The sequence below is a fragment of the Pleurodeles waltl genome, chromosome 1_2 (assembly GCF_031143425.1).
Source record: "Pleurodeles waltl isolate 20211129_DDA chromosome 1_2, aPleWal1.hap1.20221129, whole genome shotgun sequence".
In the NCBI taxonomy this organism is placed as follows: domain Eukaryota; kingdom Metazoa; phylum Chordata; class Amphibia; order Caudata; family Salamandridae; genus Pleurodeles; species Pleurodeles waltl.
In genome coordinates this window covers 166,284,256-166,309,003 of record NC_090437.1, presented here as the reverse complement: position 1 = coordinate 166,309,003, position 24,748 = coordinate 166,284,256, and the positions used below count along the sequence as shown (strand labels likewise).

At 43.2% G+C, this 24,748-nt stretch overlaps 1 protein-coding gene across 4 annotated transcripts in view; it reads left to right on the top strand.

The window, feature by feature from the left end:
- LOC138298625 (zinc finger protein 813-like) overlaps positions 1-24,748 on the top strand; it is a 165,894-nt gene that overhangs the window by 49,379 nt on the left and 91,767 nt on the right. For 3 of the 4 annotated variants that reach the window (XM_069236892.1, XM_069236890.1, XM_069236889.1), the window contains exons 2-3: positions 8,421-8,556; positions 9,980-10,090. In XM_069236892.1, the coding sequence (XP_069092993.1) occupies positions 8,421-8,556; positions 9,980-10,090 (247 nt within the window). The remainder of the gene's footprint in view (positions 1-8,420; positions 8,557-9,979; positions 10,091-24,748) is intronic. The other variant, XM_069236891.1, reaches the window with a different exon arrangement.

Below are 24,748 nucleotides of genomic sequence, written 5' to 3'. Positions count from 1 at the left end.
CATAATATGCTAAGTAGACAATCAGAAAAGTCCAATTCGTATATAGTGTTGTCAGTTTTCCTGGACTTTGATTAATGGACAGTCACATCAGTATTGTACATTATTGCAGTCCATGTCCTTTAATTAGATTTCAGTGAAACGTTCCATCCAACCACTTGAGAGAAAGCACAGGCTCAAAGCAGGCACATGTTTCGTTCCCCTTTGGAACTACTTCACAGCTTTGAGAAAGCAGAAATAGGGGTCAGGCCCTCTCTCAATTAAATAGGAACATGTGTGTTTGAAACCTATGAATCATGCAAAAACAAATAAATGACAAGTGCAGTCCAACATAGTAAAGATCACCTCCGTGCAAAGAAAATAGGAAGGTAAGTAGTAGTTCTGAGACTGAGGTTGTGCACTCTTCATTGGAACCGCTTTTAAAAGGAAACCATGACAAGTATATGAAATTAATTGTAATCAGGAAATGTGATAGCCAATGTATCTAGATAAGCAACTGGATGTCAATATGAGAGAAGTAGAAATGTTCATTGGTTCGAAGTGCTAATAAGTGATGTCTTTCAACATAAAATGAGGAAAAAGTAAAGGACAGTGGGTTAAATTTGGCACTTTTTGACGAATCTTCACAGAACTTTGCAAAAAAAGTGCTCTTTTTTGCCTAGTTTGTGCATGGAAGTTTTCAGTGTGATCCTTCAAGCGAGGTTTAAGAAGAAAAGGGATCCCAAAATGCAAAATCCATATGCATTTTATATAGACTTCTTTAGACAGTGCTACCGCAAAAACCACTTAACGGAATTATACCATAGTTGGCAGAAAGCTAGATCTTAGACCGCAGATTGTACTTTTTGTGATTTGGTGTAAATCTGTTACGTATTTGTTGAAAATTTTAGGTTAAAACATATTTGTACATCTGGACAGTTGGGTTAAAGCGATTCCCGCAAGGTTCCATCAAATCCAATTTTAAAAAACAGAGCGTTCTAGTTAGCCCAGGGAGCTTTTTTCTCCTTGGGCCACTTTGCTCCCACAGGAGACACACTCTGAATGGCTGCCAGCAACATGAGAAAAATATCATAGAACATGATGAGTGATCATCTTTATTCAGTTAAAATATATAACCATAAAAGAGCACAAATTCATCACAAAAACATACATAAAAATAAAGAAGAAGACATAAAATACATGGAGCATTAAAACATAAAAAAATCAATAATATCATTACACCAACATATTGCCTTTTTTTTAAAAGCTCCCACCGTGAAACACACTGTAGCATCAGCCACCATAGAAAGAAAATAAAAGGCTGGCCTGCACTGAGAAAACCCATACTTTTTTAAAATAGTAAAAATGTCTGTCTAAAAGCTTCATAAAATTAGCAACACAGGGTAAAGTGCAGCAAAGTTTGACAGTAAACACCATCACAAGGACATACAAGAATGCTGTCAGGATCAAACTGCTATAAGCATTAATTACACCTAACCGAAATCTGGTTATAAGACCCGTCTCCGACACATTGTCAGTCAGGGAAAGGTAGGGCTCAAGGCCCAAACAGTAACTAAAAAGTAATCTCACACAGTTGACTTCTCAGCCTCCTTAGATTTCCTTGCGGCCCCTGCAAAGTTTTAAACTCTCTTTTGGCCCAAAACCTATCCTCTCTATTCCACAACTGTGAAGTGACAAATACCTCCGATCGACCCACGCTTTTGGCTATTTGCCTAGTATATTTCAACCAAGATATTTTCAGTCCCAGATCCCAGGACAGACAGTCTAAAATAATTTCCCTACTGAGCTCAGCATACTTGTTGGCCCATATCGAAATCCGTAGAAGCAAGGGGCAAGCATAATAGGAGCCTTCACATACACTAAACCCAGTTCCTTGTGTAGTGCAAAATGGGGACTATTGGGCCCAACTCCAAGTAAATGCCTGCAAAACTAATTTTCTTCCAGTTACAGAGCATGGCTCTTTTGATATCGACAAATGGAAGCCCCATAGGTTAGAACTGGTATACACTTTAGTCGGTACACCTATAGCAAGGGCAAAGTGGGCTTGTTACCAACTCTAGCTGAAAGTTCAAAAACAGAGCCTACAGCAGCATTAAAGTAGGCACACCGCTTAGACATATACGGTTTCCCCTAGCATCAAAGGTTACCCCCAAATAGGAGAACTCATGTGTCTCGCTAGTAAGTTGACCCTTAATTGCAACTGGACCTGGTTTGCTCAGTAGTTATCCACAAACGATATAATATGTTTTAGATATATTAACTTTCAAATCCAGGTCCTCCATAAATCTGACCGTTGCATCAACAGCTCCCTACAAGCCGTTAGATATCCAAGACAAAAGGACTGCGTCATCAGCATATAACAGGGCCGCAATGCCTTTGCCATTTACCACTGGGATATCTTTACAATGGGCAACTAAATAAGAGTGTAGACCATTAATGTACAAAAGAAATAAAGTGGTAGCTGAAACACACCCTTGCCACATCCACCTAATGAGATTAAAGGATTTGGTGCATTCTCCCTCCATTCCATACCTAGCTGAGGCTCTAATTTCATTATGGAGTACCCATAAAAAATCCACTATATTTGGTGGCGCACCCAGTTTATATAGGATTCCCTAGAGTTTGGTGTGATTGACCCTATCAAACACACCACTAAGGTCCATGAACACAATGAACAGGGCGCTTTTCTTGGCTGTTGCATATTTCCCAGTTAGTAAATGTAGATTTAAGCACTGCTCCTGTGTCCCTAAGCCTTCATGGAGCCCAAACTGTACAGGACTCATAATAGCATTATCACTGGCCCAACTCTAATCTCCGTAGAACAATACACCCCACAATCTTCATCATGGAATCCAACAGTGAGATGGCCCTATAACAACTTTTTTTATAAATAGGAACAATACATGCTGTTCTCGAAGATGAGGGAATACTATGTTACAGCATTGTTTAAAATATTGGTAATGCTAGGTGCCTATAAGACAACATTTTTCTTATATAAATCTATCGGAATCCTATCAAGTGCCTTTTTGATAGACTTTCCTGAATTGCCACTTTCGCTTCTTCTAAACAAAACTTAATTTCCAAATTAGGGTAGGGCTCAGATGATGACCCATTGCTCCCCGGGACTTCACCGGTGGAATAAATCCTGCTAAGTGATCATACCATCTTTCAGGTGGAATAGTAGATCCCATGGTACCTTCCGTGATCTTGGCTGTGAATGACCCTTTATTTACAATTTCCAAAATCTCGTAGTGTTTTTTGTCTGGCATGCCTGCACAAGCTCCTCCGACATTTTCTTCTTGAGGCCCAGTTTCCTATTTTTTTAACAGCTAACTTGTATTCCTGTCTGGCTTTTTTAATCCTCAAGCTATCTCTGGGCTTGCTACTGAGTTCCTTATGTAACCTCTTATTTGCAGCTCTATATGTGGAATCAAACAATCCAGGGGGACTTTTCCTTTGAAATCTACCTGGGTTAGTAATGAAATCGCTAGTTGAACTATTCAACATTTCCACAGCATTCAAAATCTCATGAGGAGATGTGTTCTCTGTCAGCAAAATATCCATGATGAAACAGAGATTTGTTTTCACCAGAGCACAGACGACGACTTAAATATTAATATGTCGCCAGCAGACCCTAAGCCCACTGTCCTAATACTCCATACTCTTGGGGCCAATCGTTCTATGGGGACTGCTAGGAACAGGTAAGTCCAGCCTTATCTCAATGGGGTTATGGTCACTATGCTCCATCTCAACTCTGCCGCAATTACATTCTGATTCAAGGATCTGGAAACAAATACATAATCAATAACAGTGCCTGAGCCCCAACCCACAAATGCCGGTATCTGGGTGGAGAGATTACTCTCCAGATCAATTGTGTTAATCAACCCAAAGCACAAAAGGGCCTTCAGGAGTCCCAACCCCTCTGTAATCTACAACGTGACCGTCTGGACAGTTGCTATCCCTAATTTCACATTGAAGTCCCCCGACACAACAGCCAAAAAATCCATTGAGATGGCAGCCGCTCTTTGTTGCAAAATGGACAGAACAGTAAACAGAGCATTAATTTGGCAACCCATATCCCACACTGGATTATAAAAGTTAACTACAAAGAAATTATTTTAGTTTAAAAGAATAATTCACACAATCAAGATTCCCCAGTGTTTGCAATCAATATGGGTGGCACGATATATCTTGGCTATGCATATCAGTGTCAACAGCCCAACCCCAGCTCTGTGGCTGGAATCCCTATTTCATTCTGCAGTCCCAGTAGACCAGGTCTCCTACATCATTACAAAATGATACAGAGAGATATATTCATCCAGTCGCCAACATGCAATTTGGATTCATACCGTGCAATAGTCCAACAAACAATAAGCAGCTGGGAATCCTCTTCAATACATAAACTGTGCCATGGGCAAACCACCCTTTCATACGCCAGCGAAACCTCATTATTACGGACAGCCAGCAAGGGTCCATTCCCCTAAGGAGTGGAAGATGAGACAGCAGTTACCCCTGGGGGCCGCAGATGCCTATAGAAAGCCCCAAGGGGTATCAAATTAATCCCATTAGACAGTGGATAATGCTGCTAACAGGAAAAAATAAAGCTATGGGCTGGTCTGGGGCATCAGCAGTTAATATTAACACAGTCCCCTTTTAGTTGTTTAGGTGATGGCCCCACCCATTCTATCCTCCTTACAAATAGGACATCCTTATAGTCTTCTGGTAGAAAATCCATGTTCTTGCCCAGCAAAGAGCAGAGCTTGTTTTTCTGTTGCTCCGTGGACTCCCTCCCATCCGGTGACTGCAATGGTACATTAGTAAGGATTGCCACATAAGGCAACACTCTGGAGGAAAACTGAGTTGCGATAGTAAACTAGAGGACTGAGCCATTCCAGACCTACCCCCCTCGGTAACATGGAAGTGTTTATTATACTTGGGTCTTCCATTTTGTTGTTCTTTACCCAACATAGCAGAATTGTCCCTTCTGGGCATAGACAAAGTAGGCCTGTGTGAATCACAATAGCTGCTGTTTTTTGAGGGCCCACAGGACTGGAGACCCCTGAATCCAGGCAACTAGATAGCTCCCTTTGGGTGGCCAGTGGTAAGAACACTGCTCTCCTGATTAGTTCCCAGTATTAAATGATCTCCCAGCTTGGGCACCAATTCCAGAATAATGGATTGTAGCGAGTTGAGCTTTTCTTTCAGGGGGGCTAAATATACCTTAAATGGCTCCAAAAAAAGTTCAGGCAGATTTTTATAGTTGCTATACCTAAGCCTCTAATGGGCGTATTCTGGAATCAGTAGGGGCCTCAGTGGTAATGGCTATGGCTGATGGTTCCTTTCTTATCTTCCCCTTGTTCCTTTTGCAGCAAGGCTTAGTCAGTTGGCGCTTCATCTTGGGTGGAGCTTTCTCTACACTCAGGGACAAATTAATAAGACTCTGCTGTTCCATCCCCTGACAGGGGATCATCCTGGTCCCCAGTGATCATTCCTGCACCATCTACAATGCGTTCTGAAGGAACCAGAACTCCCTCAAAACCATTTCAGCTCCAATACATGAGCTAGAGGCATACTGCCAGTCGCTAAGTTCGAAAGAGAGTCTTCTCTCAGCTAGATCAATTTCCTTTGTGATCCCCCCCAACAGCCCTGGCTAGAAAAGAAGCCAGTGGTGTGCTCATGGGCTCCCTCTGAGGTCCCGCCAATTCCTTAGCCTCCATCATCAATTTCCTCTTACCCATCCTATAGAATAAAGTAACTGCTTGAGTAATGTCTCCTGGGAAATGGTCAGGTTGCCAAGTAAACCTCAGTCAGCACGCTTGGACCCAACTCCGCACTGAATTTATACAGGTAACACCCTCAAACACACTAGTCCAAAATTGCCTAAATTCAAGGTCTTTAAAGAGAAACACTCACTGAGTCTCCTGAATGAGAAAAGCCAAGGGAAATGTCCCAGGCCAGCTTCGGCTGGCCGTGGACGGACGCAGACGGGCCCGCACTTGGCCTGGTCTTCCTCCCCACCATGCACAGTTTTTTCTTCAATAATTTGATTGCTAATGCTTCATTTATATTTTTAATGAAGGTATAGAAGTTGTCATGAGAGCTGTAATATCTGGGGTAAATAACAGTGCATGGGCGAGGGCATGAGTTATAGTTACCTTAGGATGCGAGTTATAGTTACCTGAAATAACTCTAACTTTAACTGTTGAATTGCTATGGTTTTGTACAAGTAAATTCAGAACTTAACTATAACATCCTTCTAACCTTTGTTTTTTTCAGTGAATTTCTATGTTTTTTTTAACGTAAAGTAATATTAATTATTATACGCTAATCCAACTCCCACTGCGCACAGCCAATGGCCGTGTGCAGCTGAGGTTAGCTGCAGGGCCTGGACTGCAGCTAGGCCATGCGGCCAAACTCCTACAACCCAACCCCACGCCGTGCACAGCCTTTGGCCGTGCCCTGCGGCTAACCCCCATAGTCACCCAAACAAGCACAGCTGAAGGGTCGGTCTCTCTCGGTGTGCGAATAGGTGTGAGATTGTGTCACTGGGTGTGTGTGGGTCTGAGTGGTTCTGTGAGTGGATGTGTGATGGTATGAGTGGGCCTGTGAGTGGGTGCATCAGTGTCTGAGGTCTGAGTGAGTATGTGAGTGGGTGTGTGAGGGTCTGTGTGGGTCTGTGGGTGGGTTCATGAGTGTTTGAGTGGGTCTGTGAGTGGGTACGTGAAAGTCTGAGTGGGTCTTTGAGAGGGTGCGCGAATGTCTGAGTGGCTCTGTGAGGAGCTGAGGGTCTCTGTGGGTCAGTGAGTGGGTGTGTGAGGGTCTGAGTGGGTGCGTGATGGTGTGATTGGGTGTGCAAGTAGGTACGTGAGTGTCTCTGTGGGTCTGTTAGTGGGTATGTGAGTGTCTGAGTGGTTCTGTCAGTGGGTGCGTTAGTGTCTAAGTTAGTCTGTGGGTCTGTTAGTGAGTGCATGAGTGTTTGTCGTCTGTTAGTGGGTGTGTGTATGAATGAGTCCGTTTTTAAAAAAAGTTTTTCGGCGTTATTCGTGAATTTGTTACATTACATATAGGGGCCACGCTGAGTTTTGCAACATATTCACAAATATTGCATGTCGTGAATAAAAACTATTTTAAGGTCATAATTTCACCCTCAAGACCCATATACCACAGCACTGGAGCCAGAGTACCTTCACCCTGACGCTTTATGCTACCTTTCATTGTACTTTTCAGCCACAAGGACTGCATCCTGTTACCTAAAATGGCAGCCACAACTTTCTGATCAGGTTGTGGCCAACCAATCACAACATTTCTGTTAGCGCGCACATTCGCGAATATGCTGCGATCGCTGTGAAAACATCACAATGAATCTGCCACCGAGATATACAAATTTATTTCCCTTTTAATATCTCAAAAACTACTGAATAGATTTGTACCAAATATCTAAAAGAGTAATCTACACACTGAAGCCCACCTTACTGCCATATTTGGTGTAATTTCGTCCAGCGGTTCGGGGTGGAGTCGTGTTCAAAACTCCTATGGGAATTATCATGGGAAACACCCATTTTTTTGAATCACCCGCACACATTTTGGGAAAATTTCTTGAAGATTAATCAAACAGCGTCAAAGATATAGACGAGTTAAAAAAAAAAAAAAAACTTTTTCTATGAAAACATTGTCCTACCTATAACTACCTACTGGCGACCACCAGTAGGTAATATAAAATAAATATATATACATATACATATATTTGCAAGCAAAGCAGTCAATAACTTTCATAAGCTACTGTGCATACCTAATGGAAGATTGGGATGGTAGTCTGAAAGCATTGAGTTTGTGAAATTGAAAAAGTAGAGGTCATATTTAATTTTGAGAACCATTATTAAGTTAGTATAATCAGTATGTTTGCTTGTTATTATATAATAAACCCAGACGAGTTAGGATTGAGGATGGAAGGGTAGTGTCAGTGTGAATTATCTGAAGCAACAAAAATTAAAAATAAGGTTTAATGAGAGATGTAGTTGAAGTTTCAGAATTGTTTCCATAACCAAATCTTGATATGAACTGTAGTTTCCCATGTTTGAAGTCCAAAATAAAATGTAGTAGAAAAGTAATAATTGGCAGAAATCTGAGCTCAATAGAAGATAAGCAAATACGTTCATAAAAGTGAGGACTGACTAGTTTGGTACCGCACACCTGATAATCTTACAATTTCCTGAGTGACTGGTAAGCTTGTGACTCTAGCAATCATTGACTTAAATTATTCTTTTTAACACAAACATAATACGGAAATGGTTAGGTGTGGAAATCTCATCACTCATTTAATTATAATTGGTTTCTGAATGTTGAAATAAACACAGGCAATAGGTGTCTCTAAAATTTAAATCAGTGGCGTTGCTGACAGAGTGCTGTAATATCTGCTGTTTCAGAAATTTCCTGCACCAATTACATTCCAGGATGTTGCTGCCTATTTCTCTGAAGAGGAGTGGAAGCTTTTACATGAATGGCAGAAGGAACTTTACAGGAATGTGATGAAGGAAATTCACCAGGCCTTGATTTCTCTGGGTAAAGTTGTACCCTCTTTGTTTTACTATGAGTTTCATGGTGTAAGAAGTACTCTACTGAGACCCCACTTGAGAAACACATTTTAGTTTTAATGTGTTTCTGATAAGTTTTTTACAAAATCATACATTGCTTTCTTTGATTCTAACATGTTGTTTTCTGCAAATCTGTTTTTCTAACATTGTTGTGTTTATTACCTCCAAACACTACTCGAAGTGGATTATTAAAGAAAACTAAAAAAGAGCAAATTCTCCAGGTTCAAAGCTGTACTTTTTGCAATGGGCAAAAGACCTCAACTCTGTTATCCTTTTAAAATTACCAGTAAACGCCTGATCAGCTGTAAAAAAAAAAAAAATGCTGCATAAGTACATGAATTGGGTTTGTAATTCTCCGTACATCTCCTGTTATTCCCGGGAACTTGGTTCAAATAATTTTAAAATATAGATATGAAAACATGGAGTTGGACACATTTACCATACTTTGGTTTGTTGCAGAGAAATTCAGGACCTTTCCTTTGGACCCTTTGAATTCTTATTACTCAGATGCATCTCTAACCCTTTAATTTTCTTCACTTGTGTTGCTCGAACCTTCTTTCCACATCTCCACCATTGCAAAGCAAGTATTTATTCCTGGTCGTTTTAACGTTCAGGCAGAAGATTTAGGCAACAAGCTTGCCCAATCTATCATTGTGGACTTGGACAATATTGGTTTCCCACATCTCTCAAGTGTATTCACCTACTAACAAGACCCAGACTTGGGTCTCCTATACTCGTTCATAACTGACTCACTGGTCTTAGGTTACTGGTCTGGGCACTCAAGCATCTGCATTACCATCGCAGATGGATCCACTAATAAAAGTACTCTAGTCATCTTGCTAAAAACATATACTATCTAGGCACTGCAAATTTCTGAATCCTCAGACCTTCATGCAAGCTCTGCATAGCCATGCCTGTCTCATATCCAACTCACTAAGATCTTCCTTGACCATCTGGAATCCAGTGTTAAAAATTAGCAATACCAGTTGTTCCATTTGAAATACAGCAAGCTTAAACAAAAAGCAGAAAGAGACAAATGGGTCATTGAAGCCTGCCACACCATGAAATGAAGTGGCGGAAGCCTGGAGACTTTTCTGCAGCCTTACTGCTCTGCATAAATTATGCCTGCATTTACAAAACAGTCTGTGCCAAGACTAAAAAAGTTCAATCTCAGCAGTCATGCCTACCAAACAGCTGTGTGATAAATTAATGTTATTTTGCAACAACAAAATTGGCACTCAGAAGAAACACTGAAATTTCTATCTGCCCACCCCTGTCAGCCATTCAGTCCCCATAATGTATTGCATAGTACAACAGATAACTGGTATATGCCTATGACGTTTACATGAAGTTTACATTAATTGATAATGCCATTTTGCTTCTAATAACAGGTCCTCTTATTGCTACTTCTGTCTTTTCAATACGACCTCCTGAAAAGGACAAGATTGATCCTCCAGACCACAGAGGCCCTGAAAGAAGACACAGCATCAGCCACTCTCCAGGTGAGAAAGCGACACATCAGTGCTATAGTGGTGTTGTTAAAGTTATGTTAACAATTTTTCTACATAGCAGCACACAAATGCGAACAGTGCTAGTTGGACATTTCAGTGCATGGTCAAAGCAATATAAATGATAAATATTATATTGTTCTTAGAACAGTAACTCTGAATGTGTAACTGGAACAATCTCCCTTGCACTGAATAGATCGATAAACAGAATTTAGCTGCCAGGCGTCTACTTCATCTCTCTCTGCACTGTTCCCTGTCTTCTTATATGAGAGATCTGCACTGGCTGCCATTGACACAAACTGTTATGAATTGTTCATAGAGCATAACTTGGCGGTGGGCTTCTTTGAGGTCCCCTGCTTTAGAGTGCAGATTTGCAAGTCAGCCTGTTGGGAGGAGTGTGCAATTCCCCTGCCAGAGTAGGTTTTGTTTCTCACCTCCAGAGAGCAAAGGCTCTCAACCTTGGGGGTCAGAATCTTGTGTGTTTGTGGCAGACTAGCTACAACTAGTCAGTTAGCCTGCCAGCTATTAGTCGATTTTAAGGGGGCACCTCTAAGGTGCCCTCTGGGTGCATGTATTAATAAATCCATCACTGGAATCAGTGAGGGTTTATTAATATGGGATGTCTGATAACAAACATCCCTATTTTCAATGAAGCCATCATGTAGCTGGGAAACTTGTATTGACCAGTGGCCAGCACATGTATTTAAAATGGCTTCCCTGTTCACTTACTATGTCTAAGACTCGACAGTCATAGCAGGGACATACCTGCTCTTGCATATGTGCCCACACATGTAATATAATGCACCCTGCTTTAGGACTGTAAGGCCTGCTGTAGGGGTGACTTAAAAATATTACATGCATTGTTTAGGGGCCATGGTACACACGTCGTGTTTTCACTTTTGGAAGCAGCTTGTCATGCAGTCTGCAATGGCAGTCTGCATGAGGTTGATGCTGGGTGCTTTAGAGTGGAACAATTTATGCTACAGCTCTTAGGGACTCGTTTAGCACCTAGGCACTAGAGGTACTATTTGCTAAGGACTTACAGAGGTGCTAAAGGGACTGGCCACTTGGGGATCAAGTAACCAGATGTCTTGTTGTGGGGAAGGAACAATGGCACTGGGGACCTGGTTAGCAAGCACCCAGTGCACTTTAGTCAAAGTTGCATCAAAAACGGACAAAAAGTGGGGGGGCTTCTGCAACCAGAACCCAGTTTCCTACAACAGGTTGCTATAGTTGCTGACAAAAGACTTAGGGCTCTTTGTGAGTACAGAGGGGAAGGAGTTGCAACCATGCTGAAAGCCGCCGCTGCCAACTTTAGTAGGCCAGTGCGTTATACACAAGTCCCAGCAGGATTTCTTTTAGTAATCTTTTTTAATGACACACACATATTGTATGTGGACCTCTCTTTAAGCGTAAATAAATGTACACATTGTATACATAGCCATTGATTTAGTGCAATAAGAAACACTATAGAATGTCCAACTAGAGTTGATAACAGATCCAGGAAACAGATATGGGTGACCATGGTCCTAGTTCATATGGAGAATACCCCTACAGCATAAATGCATTTTAAAAGTTTAGCATTGTAAGAAAGACATTGGTCATGAGCCATATTACTTTATTTGTGTGATTAAGTACAACAAGGCTGTTTACGATAGTTTATTTCATATTGTTGTCAGCCTCAGCTTCCTCATTCATAAATTGTTTGATTGAACCAATTTACCTAATATACCTCTCAAACATCCATCAAGGTGATCCATATTATTAATAAAGGAACGTGTTCAAGCAGAAATCCTTATGCCATTATGTGCTCAAATTAGTCTCTTACAAGCCTTTTTTTGCTTGAAACAGACCACGCTGAATTTCACACTAGTGTAACTTCTGAAATCTCTGGAATTTGTGTAACGTGAACTTTCACGAATAGCACAAAACCATATTACATGGGCTAGCCACAATATACAGTGAAATGCAGCTCAATATAAACATGCAAATATTTGCATTCTTAATGGATTGCCTTCCAGAAGTGTTCCACTTTAGAGGGCCAGTGGAAGGTAACACTTGAGTTATCATTGAAATCACTGGTGATGATAATGAACAAACCAGGGAATGATTGCCTTATTTATTTGTAAGTAACATTTATACTTGGTTGAAATCAGCAGTGCAAACAACCATCATAAATATAAAACGAAAATGGAGCTTGGCTAGTTAGCAAGATTGGCGCCTGGGCTTTACTAAGTTTCCTCTCCAGTGCCCCTAAATGCGACATCTTCCAACTGACAGCAACAAGGTTCGGTTCCTTACAGGAAAGAGGCTGCGCACAATAGAAAGTGAGCTATACCAGATGGAAGATCTCTTAAGCGCACAGTGAACCTGGATGGGAGATAGTAGTTTGAAGGGCATGAATGGCCTGGTCAGGTACACATAGGCCACAGCAGCTGCAGTGAGCCCCAGTGCTTGATGCCTTGATGGAGATGGCACTCAAGATGGGCTTAAAATGTGCTGAACTTAACTCATAGACCGACTGGGTGGGACGGAGGAGTGGGAGGATCGAGCTTCACAAGTTTTGAGCCCTTTGAGCTATTAAGTATCCCTTCCCTTCTTGCCTCCCCAACAGTGACAGTGATGAAGTGACATGTACGATAGGCCTAGCCCCTAATACAATACAGAGGACGTGTGGAGGAGGTGAACTTCATAGATCAGCTCAAGTGGACTTGAGGCTGGCCCAAGAGCGCAGTGAGTGGAGTCCGATGTTAACGGTGAGGGCCTTGTATTGGAATGGATGATTTTGTCTAGGCGCTGCTCTGTCAGGAGACTTTGTAAACCTAGTGGTGCAGTGTTCTGTCTGTGTCTCAGGCATATGAATGGTTTTCCCTGCCCTTCAAGACCACAAGGGCCTTGCCATTTTAGACAAATTGAAATTGACTTACTGTCATTGCCCTGCAACTCCCTAATCAGGTAATGTTTGGTTGACTCTTAGTGGTAAGTGGGTGCACCACTACCACATTGACTCATTTGCTCTAAATTGGATGGACGGCACTTAAGGGATAGACTTAATATGTAAATGATTGCTACAGGCCTAGATGTTTCTCTATAGGCACAGCAGAGAACTCTGCAGGGAGGCAGTAGTTGGAAACAAGGCCACAGTGCACACTCCGCAAAGTCAGAGAAATTTGCAAAACTCAATCTTGGGGTGTATACATGTAGCATCCAGGTGGAAATGGCACAGCTACAAGTGGAAAACCTCTTGTTGGCAATACAGGATGGAAGGTCATCCCTGAAAGTAAAATCCTAGATGTTTCACTGATCCTGTATGAACTCTGGAAGGCAGTGGACCAGATTACAGATGTGGCGGGCCAATTCTCCATAGCGGAAGATACCCTGCAAATTCTCAAACAAACAGTAACCCACTTCTTGATGACGGTGAGAATCTTGAGGATAGGATAGAGGATGCACAAGGGCAAGCACACAGGAACAAGATGCAGGTTGTGTGAATACCCAAGGCCAGGGAAGGGTGAACCCGGTACACTTTGTCTCTACCTGAAAAGCTTTTTCACTGCTTTGTGATTGAGAGAGCACGTTATACCCTTCTCCTGCGCCCCAGGACTCTGCCTGCATCCTCCCTCCCCAGGGTGCCACCCTGTATAATCATGATAAAACTATTGAACTACATTTCGAGAGGCGGCATCCTGAGGACTGGCAGGAAAGGGAGTGAGGTAGCACTGGGCTCAGTCTGCTACGTCCAGATTTTATCCACTGAGTCCAGCAGCAGAGGTGCTTGTTTACTGAAGTTAAACAAAAGCTGAGAGCCGTGGAGGTGAGCTACGTACCCATGTTCCCAACAAAACTGAATGTCACTTTTTGGGGTGAAGCTGTCTTCTTCACTGTTTCTTAAGTTGCCTGAGAATTGGTGGAGGAACGTGTGCCCCTGCTGCAGCACTTGGTCAACTCAGAGTCTATCTCATTCAGAGCTAGGTTCATAGCTTTGGAGAGGCCTCGAGAGAAAAGGAGAGTCAGGAACCACACTGTGCGCCTGGTCCCGAGTGGGACACATGTCAAGGACCAATTGAGGTAATCGAAGTAAGTCTTTAATAAAAATACAAAAACAGCAAAACATTGTGGACAGTTATATCAGTGCAAAAGAGATCCCGTGCATCTTGTGATAAATTTTGCCTCAGATGCTAACGGACTCCAACTTGAAGATTAGAAATAACTGCTTAAATAAAAATGGATCTCAATGCTGATAATGCTTTGTTGTTGCTGTCACATTGACTTTCTCTTGGCTGAGAGACAGTATGATGATGGGGATCACAGTGGCCCAAACGCAGCCAGATCACCAACTCAACTCCATGTAGACCAATAGAGTTAGACTCATTGATTTGTTTTATGGGTGAAAGATGCTCCTTGGGTGCAACCGCATGGATGGGAGGAGTTGAGAGATAGCAATAAATTGCAATATTTTCCAGTTGTGTTTAGTTCAGCAGTTACTACTAGTACCCACAACAGCAGTTTGGGTGTCACGATTATGTTACTTGACATATTGAAAAAGATGTTCTGCATCCTCTCATGGAATGTGAATGACTTGAATGATAAGATTACAAGGGGGCAATTCAGCAACATGCCAAAACACATTTCCCTAACGTTCTCCCCTTGCAAGAGATACACTTGCTGTGTTCTCAGTGCATATTCTACAGTCATTATGCGTTTTCACTGGCAAATTATGCAGGTTTTTCTGGGGGGTCGAGTGGTGTGGCCATACTGTTACATTTTGTTGGACCTGACAGCCTTAGGGTGGTCACCCTAACTTTTTGACACTGTTTTTGCTGGTTTTAAGACTGTGCACTTTACCACTGCTAACCAGTGCTAAAGTGCATATGCTCTCTCCCTGAAAACATGGTGGCATTGGCTCATACCCAATTGGCTTATTTAATTTACTTGTAAGTCCCCAGTAAAGTGCACTACATGTGCCCAGGGCCTGTAGATTAAATGCTACTAGTGGGCCTGCAGCACTGATTGTGTCACCAACAAAAGTAGCCCCTTAACCATGCCTCAGGCCTGCCATTGCAAGACCTGTGTGTGCAGTTTCACTGCCACTTCGACTTGGCATTTAAAAGTACTTGCCAATCCTTAAACTACTCTTTTTCTACATATAAGTCACCCCTAAGGTAGGCCCTTGGTAACCCATAGGGCAGGCCGCTATGAAGGTAAAAGGCAGGACATGTACCTGTGTAGTTTATATGTCCTTGTAGTGTAAAACTCCTAAATTCATTTTACACTGCTGTGACGCCTGCTCCTTTTCATAGGCTAGCATTAGGGCTACCCCCATATAGTGTTTGAGTTGTAGATTCTGATCTGAAAGGAGTAACAAGGTCATATTTAGCATGGCCAGAATGGTAATACAAATCCTGCTGACTGGTGAAGTTGGATTTCATATTACTAATTTAGAAATGCCACTTTTAGAAACTGAGCATTTCTCTGCACTTAAATCCTTCTGTGCCTTACAATCCACATCTGGCTGAGTTAGTTGACAGCTCCTGTGTGTATTTCACTCATACAACCCAAACACAGGATGCTCAGTCACACCTGCACACATCTACATACTGAATGGGTCTTCCTGGGATGGGAGGGTGGAGGTCCTGACACTTACATGTCATAGGACAGTGGCCTGCCCTCCCACAATGGACTGTCACACCCCCTACTGGCACCCTGGCAGACAGGATGGAACTAAAATGGGACTGTGTGCACTTCTGAGCCACTCTTTGAAGTCTCCCCCACTTCAAAGGCACATGTGGGTATATAAACTGGTCCCTGACCCTACCAACTGAGACACTTCTTGACAAGATACCTCCTGGGAAAGAAACTCTGAACCAGAACCTGTAACCTCCTAAGAGAAGCTGCCTGGCTGCCCAAAGGACTCACCTGACTGCTTTTATGTAAAGGACTGCTGCCTTGCTGCCCTCTGGCTCTGCTGAGAAGTGCTCTCCAAGGGCTTGGATTGAGCTTGCCTCCTGTTGCTGAAGTCTCAGGACTAAAAGGACTTCACTTTCTGCAAAGAAATCCTTGTGTGCCAAAAATTAGACGCACAGCCTGCTAGAAACGACGCAAAGCCTGCACTGCTATCAAAAATTGCTGCATCGCCGAACCGGAACGACGCAGCCCGGCTCCCTGAGTGGAGATCGGCGCAGCACCAGTGTTGCAAACGGAACGTCGACTCACTGCCCATCAGATCGACGCATCGCAGAACTGGAACGACGCAGCCCGACTTCCTACGAGAGGAATCAACGCAGCGCTTGCCGTGCATCAGAAATTTCCCCGCATCGCCCACCGGATCAATGCAGCTCCTTTGACTTTGTCCTGCACGCCCAGGATTTCTCCGCATCGTCCGTGGGGGGTCCAAATACCCCACAACCCGAAGAGGATCCAAGCCTGTGTGCCGGAAATCGATGCAAAGTCCATGCTGCGTGGAAAAGCATCAACGCATCGTCTATGTACGCCCGGAGAAACCGACGCACACCTCCCCGTTTTCCACGCACCCCCTCCTCTGCAGTCCCGTGCGGATAATTTAGATGCAAACCAGTTACTTTGTGCTTGCAAGAGACACTTATAGCTTTTTAAGAACTAAAGACACTATTTATAATTTTTAACAGTGATATTTTGACATATACTCATCAAATCTTGTTCGTTTTGACCTGCTTTTTATCAGATACATTTTGTATATTTTTCTAAACCTGTGTGATGTTTTTTTGTAGTGTGCCACTGTGTTTTTGCATGATTTATTGCTCAAATACTTTACATATTGCCTTCTAAGTTAAGCATGACTGCTCAGTGCCAAGCTACGGAGGGTGAGCACAGGATAATTTGGATTGTGTGTTACTTACCCTGACTAGAGTGGGGGTCCTTCCTTGGAAAGGGGGTAACCTGACTGCCAACAAAAGATCCCATTTATTTCTAACACATATGTTCTTTCTTTTGTCTGTTTGCCAGACCCACATTGAGCCCACTGGTCAGTGGTTAGCAGTCGTCTGGAAATCTGTCCCTTGACGATTGCCAGCAATTGCATCCTGCCCACATTGCTTGAATACAAGCTATACTACATATCAGACCAACTAACAGACTCCACACTGGGAACAAATATACAGGGGATTTCAGTGCAATCATGGACCCAACACTCACTTTACTTATTCAGCACTGCTGTGGCCCATAGGTCCTTCCCTGTGGCCAGTTTGGCCCGAAAGGTAAGCTATGCTGACCCATGGCATTTAAAACACCCAGTAGGCTGGGCATGTACAAACTACTGTTACCTCCACAATACACAATGTAAGACTGATACATTTATTTATTTATTGAATGGAGTGCTGAAAAGACTGGACTCCTGAGAATGCTCTCTAAGTGCGTGTCAGATCACTCCCCATTGGAGTTGCAACTTTATTGGTTTGGGATGGGCTGCAGAAACATCTGGCACCTAAATACATGATGGCTCCTTCATAATAAATTCAAGGACTTTCTACAGGAGGATGTAAATGCATTCTTTACACAAGCATGCAACTCCCTCTAAAAAGCATATTAGTCAGGCAAAGGGAAGGACAGGCACCAGGAGGTACTGTCCCTTGAGACATTGATTGCCGAGCAGACCTTGAATGCACATTTGGAAGCTGGACATCATTCAGTTTGACAGACATTGCTGAACACAGGAAGATTGGCTTGGGCAGCAATCCAGTAATAAAACATACAAAGCTGGTGACAAGTCTGGAAAACTACTGTATTGGCTAGCAAACAAGGAACAGGGTGCACAACTAATTCCAGGAATAACAGATTATGTTAAAGAGCAATGGATTCCCTCGCAGTAGCCAAAGCTTTTGTGCATTACCACTGACAGTATTAAAAAGCTTGCCCCCCCCTCTGACAGAGAAGGAAATCGAATAATAAGTGCCCTACTGGTCACTTCACAATCAGTAGAGAAATTTTGGAGGTCAAAATGATGCCTGGATAATTAAAATAGGCAATTGTTATGATGCCCTCTGGGAAGACCCCCCTAACCCTTTGAAATTCCTTAAGAGCAATGGCCACTTCTGGTTCCCCACCCAGTGGCTTTAAACGAAGCAGTCATCCAGACTGGGCCACTCCCCTAATGACTTTCACTGGGCAACTATAGTATTGTTGCCCAAGCTCTTGGCAAATTAGTACTATATCGCTTATTTTTATAAATATTGAAACAAATCTACTAGCCCAAATTTTGGCAAATAGATCAATTAAAATTATACCAACACTGATTCACCATGACTAGAATGGCATAATGCTTAGTCGTAGTACGTGCCATTGTTTTAAGCTATTGCATATGGCTCTGGCATAGGGCAGAAATCTGAAGGGCAATGTCCTGGTTTCGATTGACTGCTAAAAAGCCTTCGACTCGGTTCACTCTCCCTTTATGATTTAGATAGTTGAGAAGATGGACTTTGGACCTCTCTTTCTGAGACTTACGTTGCCCTTATATGTGGCGCCATGGTCTCACGTCTGTGTTAACCGACTTCTCACACCTACTTTCGTAAGAGAGAGGGGCACATGGGAGGTGTGTCAGTTATTCTTTATGCTGCTTGCTCTAGTGAAGGAAGCCCTGGACGAATTGCTTTGCAGGGATGCCAAACATGGAGCTTTCATTGGCTGCAGGGACATGAGGACAGTTTCACTATATGGCGATGTTAGACCTAGCAGCTTTTTGGCATGTCTCCCCTGTCTTTTTGCCTTCTGACTTCCCGTTTTTATGGTATACTGGGCTCTGTTTTTGCTGGTTTATTGTCTCTGTGAACTTTACCACTGCTAATCAGTGCTAAAGTGCAAGTTCTCCCGATATAAATTGTACTGTTGATTGGTTTATCCATGATTGGCATATTTGATTTACTGGTAAATCCCTACTAGAGTGCACTAGAGGTACCCAGGGCCTGGGCCTGTAAATCAAATGCTACTAGTGGGCTCGCAGCATTGATTGTGCCACAAACATAAGTAGTCCTGTAAACATGTCTCAGACCTGCCACTGCAGTGCCTATGTGTGCAGTCTTGCATTGCCAGTTCGACCTGGCAAATGTACCCACTTGCTAAGCTCCAACCTTCCCTCTTACTACATGTAAGGCACCCCTAAGGTAGGCCCTAGGTAGCCCCCTGGGCAGGGTGCAGTGTATGTTAAAGGTGGGACATGTACTGGTGTGTTTTACATGTCCTAACAGTGAAATACTGCCAAATTCGGTTTTCACTGTTGCAAGGCCTATCTCTCTCATAGGTTCAAATGGGGGCTGCCTTTAATTATCATTTAAGTGCAGTTTCCCTTTGAGAACAAATGAGATGTGGAGTTTGGAGTCTATGAACTCACAATTTAAAATCACATATTTTGGTAAACGTGGTTTTTAAATTGTTTTTTGAAAATGCCACTTTTAGAAAGTGGGCATTTTCTTGCTTAAACCATTCTGTGCCTCTGCCTTCTTGTGTATTCCACGTCTGGGTGAGACTGACAGTTGGGCTGTTGTGAATTCCCTCTAGACAGTGACACAAAGGGAGCTGGGGTGCAGCCTGCATATCTTGATGGGCTATCTAGGCTAGAGTGGAGAGCGGAATGGTCACTCACACCTGAAAGGGCTGTGCCTGCCCTCACACAGTGCAGTCTCCAACCCCCTGGAGTGTGTCTGGGGCCAGGCCTGGGCAAGGCAGGATCTTGTGAACAACAGGGACTTTCCTTTGAAGTATGCCTACTTCAAAGGCAGAAATGGGTATAAGTAGTGTACCTAAAACCCCAAACTTTAGAATCTTTCTGGATCAAGAGGAACCTCTGCCAAGGAGAAGTGCTGGAGGAGGAGTACAGCCCCTTTGCTGTGTTGCTTTGCTGGGTTGGCCTGCAGTTGCTGCTTCTGCCTTAAAAGAGAACAAAGAGTGAACATTGCTGTGTATCCTGCACATGAGAGTTCTCCAAGGGCTTGGAGTAGAGCTTGCCTCCTGTTGGAAGTCTCAGGGACGCCAAAGACTTTAGTTTCATCTGCCTACAGCACCGGGAACTGTGTGTTTTGGGCTGTTCAAGAAGAAAAAACACTCAACGCCGCCAACGATGCCGCTGGCCTGCACCGTGACCTGCCAATGCAGTGGGTATCTCCCTTATCCTGACTAGAGTGAGTGTCCTTACTTGGACAGGGTGCAAAACCGACTGCCAACTAGAGACCCCCATTTCTAATAACATTTTTCTGACTTTTGCTATTTTCTCCACTTCATACATTTTTTCCATGTAGAGAAACCCTTTCAGCTATAATAAAATAAGGGGACTGATCTTTTCTTCCCTTTTCCAACCTGAAAATATACTTACTCATGCCTTCTGCAATAGTTTTCTCTACATTTTGTTGATGGGCACGCTGAAAAATCAAGAGATCCCATTTCTAACAGGCGACGATATGCTGTTATTATAAAGTGACTGGACTTATTCATCCTGCATTTCTCTTTGAGATTTTATTTCAGATTGAGATTCTTTGAATCTCTTGCAGGCTTCCAGAGAGGCATCCGAACTTGGATTGAACTGGTATAAGTCCATTGAGATTCCACTGACTAGTTCTCATGCGTTTTCAAAGCGGTTAATTTGCCTTGGAATGCTTGGGTGTGTGTATATGGCTGAAGGGATAGACAAATTAGCTCAAAGCTAAATGTGACCCTGTTGTTATTGTGGGTACAGAAGGACTTTTAAACTGCTGGAAGGTTTCACTCAACATAATGGGTAGAGGTGCTCTGTTGAAGATGATTTCCCTTCTCTGGATTTTATATGTTTTATGAAACTATTCATATGGAATTCCTACAAGTTTATTTTTGAGAAGTTATTAATCAACGACTGCCTACTTGTGGAAAAGAAGGAGATGGGGAGTTTTCAGGGTGTCCGTCGGTAGACAGTCCACTTTGTGCAGGAGTACAGCAGAGTTGGAAGCTCCATTGCTTGGTAGACCTTCAACTTTGTTGATAGGCCGATGCTGCAATATTCCCAAACGTTGGAGCACAATCTGGCAGAGCTGGTGTTGGCAATTCTGCTGTTTACTTCAGCATTGATTGACACTGCTCGGGAATGGTTACTGCCCAGGTACGTGAAGTGGTCCACTGCCTGCAGTCTCTGTCCATTTACAGGGATGGATGGTTCCGTGTACAGAACAGAACAGAACATAGAAAAATGTATACAAATAATGTCATGTGTGGGGTTGGCTTCAAAACAATGCATCCATTTTTTTGTATATAGACATAATCATTAACTACTAATGAACACAAGTAAATTAACATTGAAAATGTTTGATGGCTCAGAACATGAGTAATCACTTACTTCTGGGAGAATAACGTGTCACAAATAGCACTACATTATGTACCATTGTGTCAACTGGCTCTTTCTATCGAGGCAGTCTCAGTTGCTGCTTGTAGCACTTCAGAGCTCCAGCTTCACTATGTTTGGTGTGTGTTTTCCTGTGTCTCCCTGTATAGCTCTAGTCTCTGTGAAATATGTGATGCTACAAGTGTTCTATGAGGATAGTGTGTTTACAGAGGTGAATGAAAGCATCTAATGCACTGTGTGAGTGTTAGTACTTTTGGTACCTGCTTGAATAAAGAAACCTATTCATAATAGGGCTGTGCCCTTCTCCATCTTCGTGGTACACTTTAGAGATCAATTAACAACAGGAAAGTTCTGACAATGAGCATAGGTTGTACTACATGCGTGTACTGGAAGAGAAAACCTGGATAGCAACAATGATATCTTTTCGTACTTCACCAGTGCTTTGCGTCCTTCGCGCATCCTTTTTAGGGTCGAGCACGCAATTGCTCTAGCCTATTGTAATCTCTCTGTGGGCTTTTAACCACGCCCACTCTTGCTATTGGTTTTTTGTTGTGCTTGTCTTAAATGCTTCATTTTTATTGGTGCATTTTGTGAAATGTCCCTCCTTTGTGTGCTGAGCTCCCTCCCCACACGTTTTAACTAAGTGAACATTCTGTTGACCATCACACAACCTCATGCTTCCTCCTGTTACAGCTGTGATGGCCCCTCCTCCGGTTTGCCTTTCCTCCCAGCCCAATCCTTTCTAGACATTCAGGCAGGGAGCTCATGGCGGCGGTGGTGCTTTGAATCGGCTTGTTACCATTGCCTGCTTATTACTCAAGGGGTACAGTGCTTCCGTCTGGTAGTGACCGACCACGGGAAGCGGAGGAAGGCGCTCATACAGGTGAACAGCCGGGCTGACTGACTGAACACTGAAGGAGGATAGTTGCACTGTTTCCGCTCACAGGCAGGGCACTGCTTCAGTGGGGACCTTTCAGAATGTTCACCATCCATCTCCGAGGCAAAGACCAGGCATTGAGTTTCTGTGCGGAAACAGGTGGCTTGCAGCCTTTCTGACCTGGGCGGCGCGGGCTGTGTGGACAGGAACCCCACCGGCGATGTGCAGTACAGTTTTCTGGTACTGGCGCTTCCCGATGGGCTGAACGCACGGGCTGTCTTTTTCCTGCGAGCGCCAACGAGAAGCATGCAGCATCCCCGGCTGCGCTGAGTGGATAGAGCACCTGTGGCATCCCGGCGATCTTCGAAAGTGCATATCATTGTTTAGTACCTGTAATGCGTAACAAGCGCCTGGAGTCCAGGTTCCATGCGCAGCGCGCAATAAACGAGAGCAGGAAAGTAAAACAAGCAGGAAGGACCATCGGCATACAGTAGACAAGCACGAGGGTAAAATGGGCAGTAATCACAGTTAAGTAGGGCAAGGGGGCAGCATAGGGTCCACAATAACGGAGAAAAGAAGCTTGGCAAATGCGTAGAGTACGAGAAAATAGGGATGTACTTTCTGTGCTGCCACACACGATGATCCATTACTGAACTTATGATTTTAATATGTTTCAATGCCCACATCACCTCCCAGCGCAACCCGTTTCATTGGGAGAATATCACTGTTTGCCAGTCAAAGTGATTCGCTTTGTGCATCCTCCTGGACAGGGCTGGAAAACACTCAAGATTCAAGATCACTGAAAGGCGGGCGTAATTTTTCCATATCGGTGGGGTTTTCCTGTTGCATATTTGTACTCGTAACCAATGCTATTAAGTGACCCTAACCGGCGTCTAAATATGTCTCCTGATTTCAATAAATATTTTATTTAGCTAATAACATTTCTTTGCTTTTGCTGGTCACATCTACTTTATTGTCCAAAACGACCCCATATGCAGCAGCAGGATTAAAATAAACATTTATAATGGGTAAACTGCAATTTGGCGTTTTGAGGTGGCTTGCTTATGTCAACTGTTTTACTTTTCATTTTCAATTTATGTGGCAAGAACAGTCCATTTAGGAATTTACAACGCTAATATCTCCAACTCGAGCAAATGCAAGACCCTTTGCATTGCAAATGCTTGTTTGACAACGTGTCTGTGCTGCTGATTGACGGGGCTGACTTCTCCGCGCTACGCTTCTTAGTCACATCGAGAAGCAGAGCAAGGGCTTCAGAAGGAGATGGAAGATTCTGCACTGAAACCTTGCAGTTGCTCTGACTGGGAGAAGGTGATTCAGAGATGATGTTGCACCGTTGGAGACCACATCCTATCACCTTTTGGGGGTCCCAGGAAATTGATTTTTTTAGAACCTATTTTCTGGATGCTTTTACTTACCTCTGCTGTAGCTGTGAAGAGGAAGTGGATGCTGTTATCTGCTGACATCCTAATATACATATTCGTCTTTTGGGTGTACCTGTTCATCCATCTGAGGGGAAGAGAGTACATTTACACCAGACCAACCAGGTGTACTTTGTGTTGAGTACCGAGGCTCTAAAGAACACTGTTTTCAGAAAAAAATGTGAAAGATTTTTTATTTCCACTACGAGTTATATGACGTACTATGTGTGCGTCCAAAGTGCAATTTATATTGCACAGTTACCAATTTTTCAAAATAAATGTGCATTCCTTGAATGTGTTGTCTCTGAAGTGAGCAGCAGCCTTACACGTACTCTCACATAGGTGATTTAGTGGTGTGCAATGCCATTTGGTGCAGGGACATGGGCTAGTCTCGTGTGTAGCATATACTTTTGCCTCCATCCCGCAGTTACATTTTCTGCTCAGGGCTCTGTTTGAGAGCAGTGCCAGTATGGAAGGGGGGATGGATGGGTGTTTGCTGAAGCACTGTAAGGTCTTTCCACAGTTGCAGCTCACTTAGTGCTGTTTCTTCGGAGAGTCACAAGCAGTTCAACTGAGGTTGTGTGTGCATGTGCTTTAGTTGTCCCTTCGAGAAATATTAGCTTGCTGCCTGTGCTTGTGTTCTGGAAGTACTGTGCTGCATGGCTTCATTGCTTGCCTTTTCACATTGACTGCTGACGCTCCCGTCTTTTCTATACTGTTACCCTCTTTTCACTGGTTAGTTCTGCGATTTATTTACATATTATTCCGTTGGGACTCAGTGTGGTTTGTTCAAACGATCTGTTATCAGTGCATGTGCATGTGGATGTTGTGTTGAACCGTTACTGCGCAACTGTCCATGTGATATCTGTGCCCTAACCTTGAATTCCAAGCTGTTCATTGGATATGGTTGTTCTGGTTTTTAGTAAATATTGATCTGTGGTTATGGGGTTTTACCTTTACTATGCTGTTTATGTGGGGGTAAAATGTAGCTTACATAGTTATGG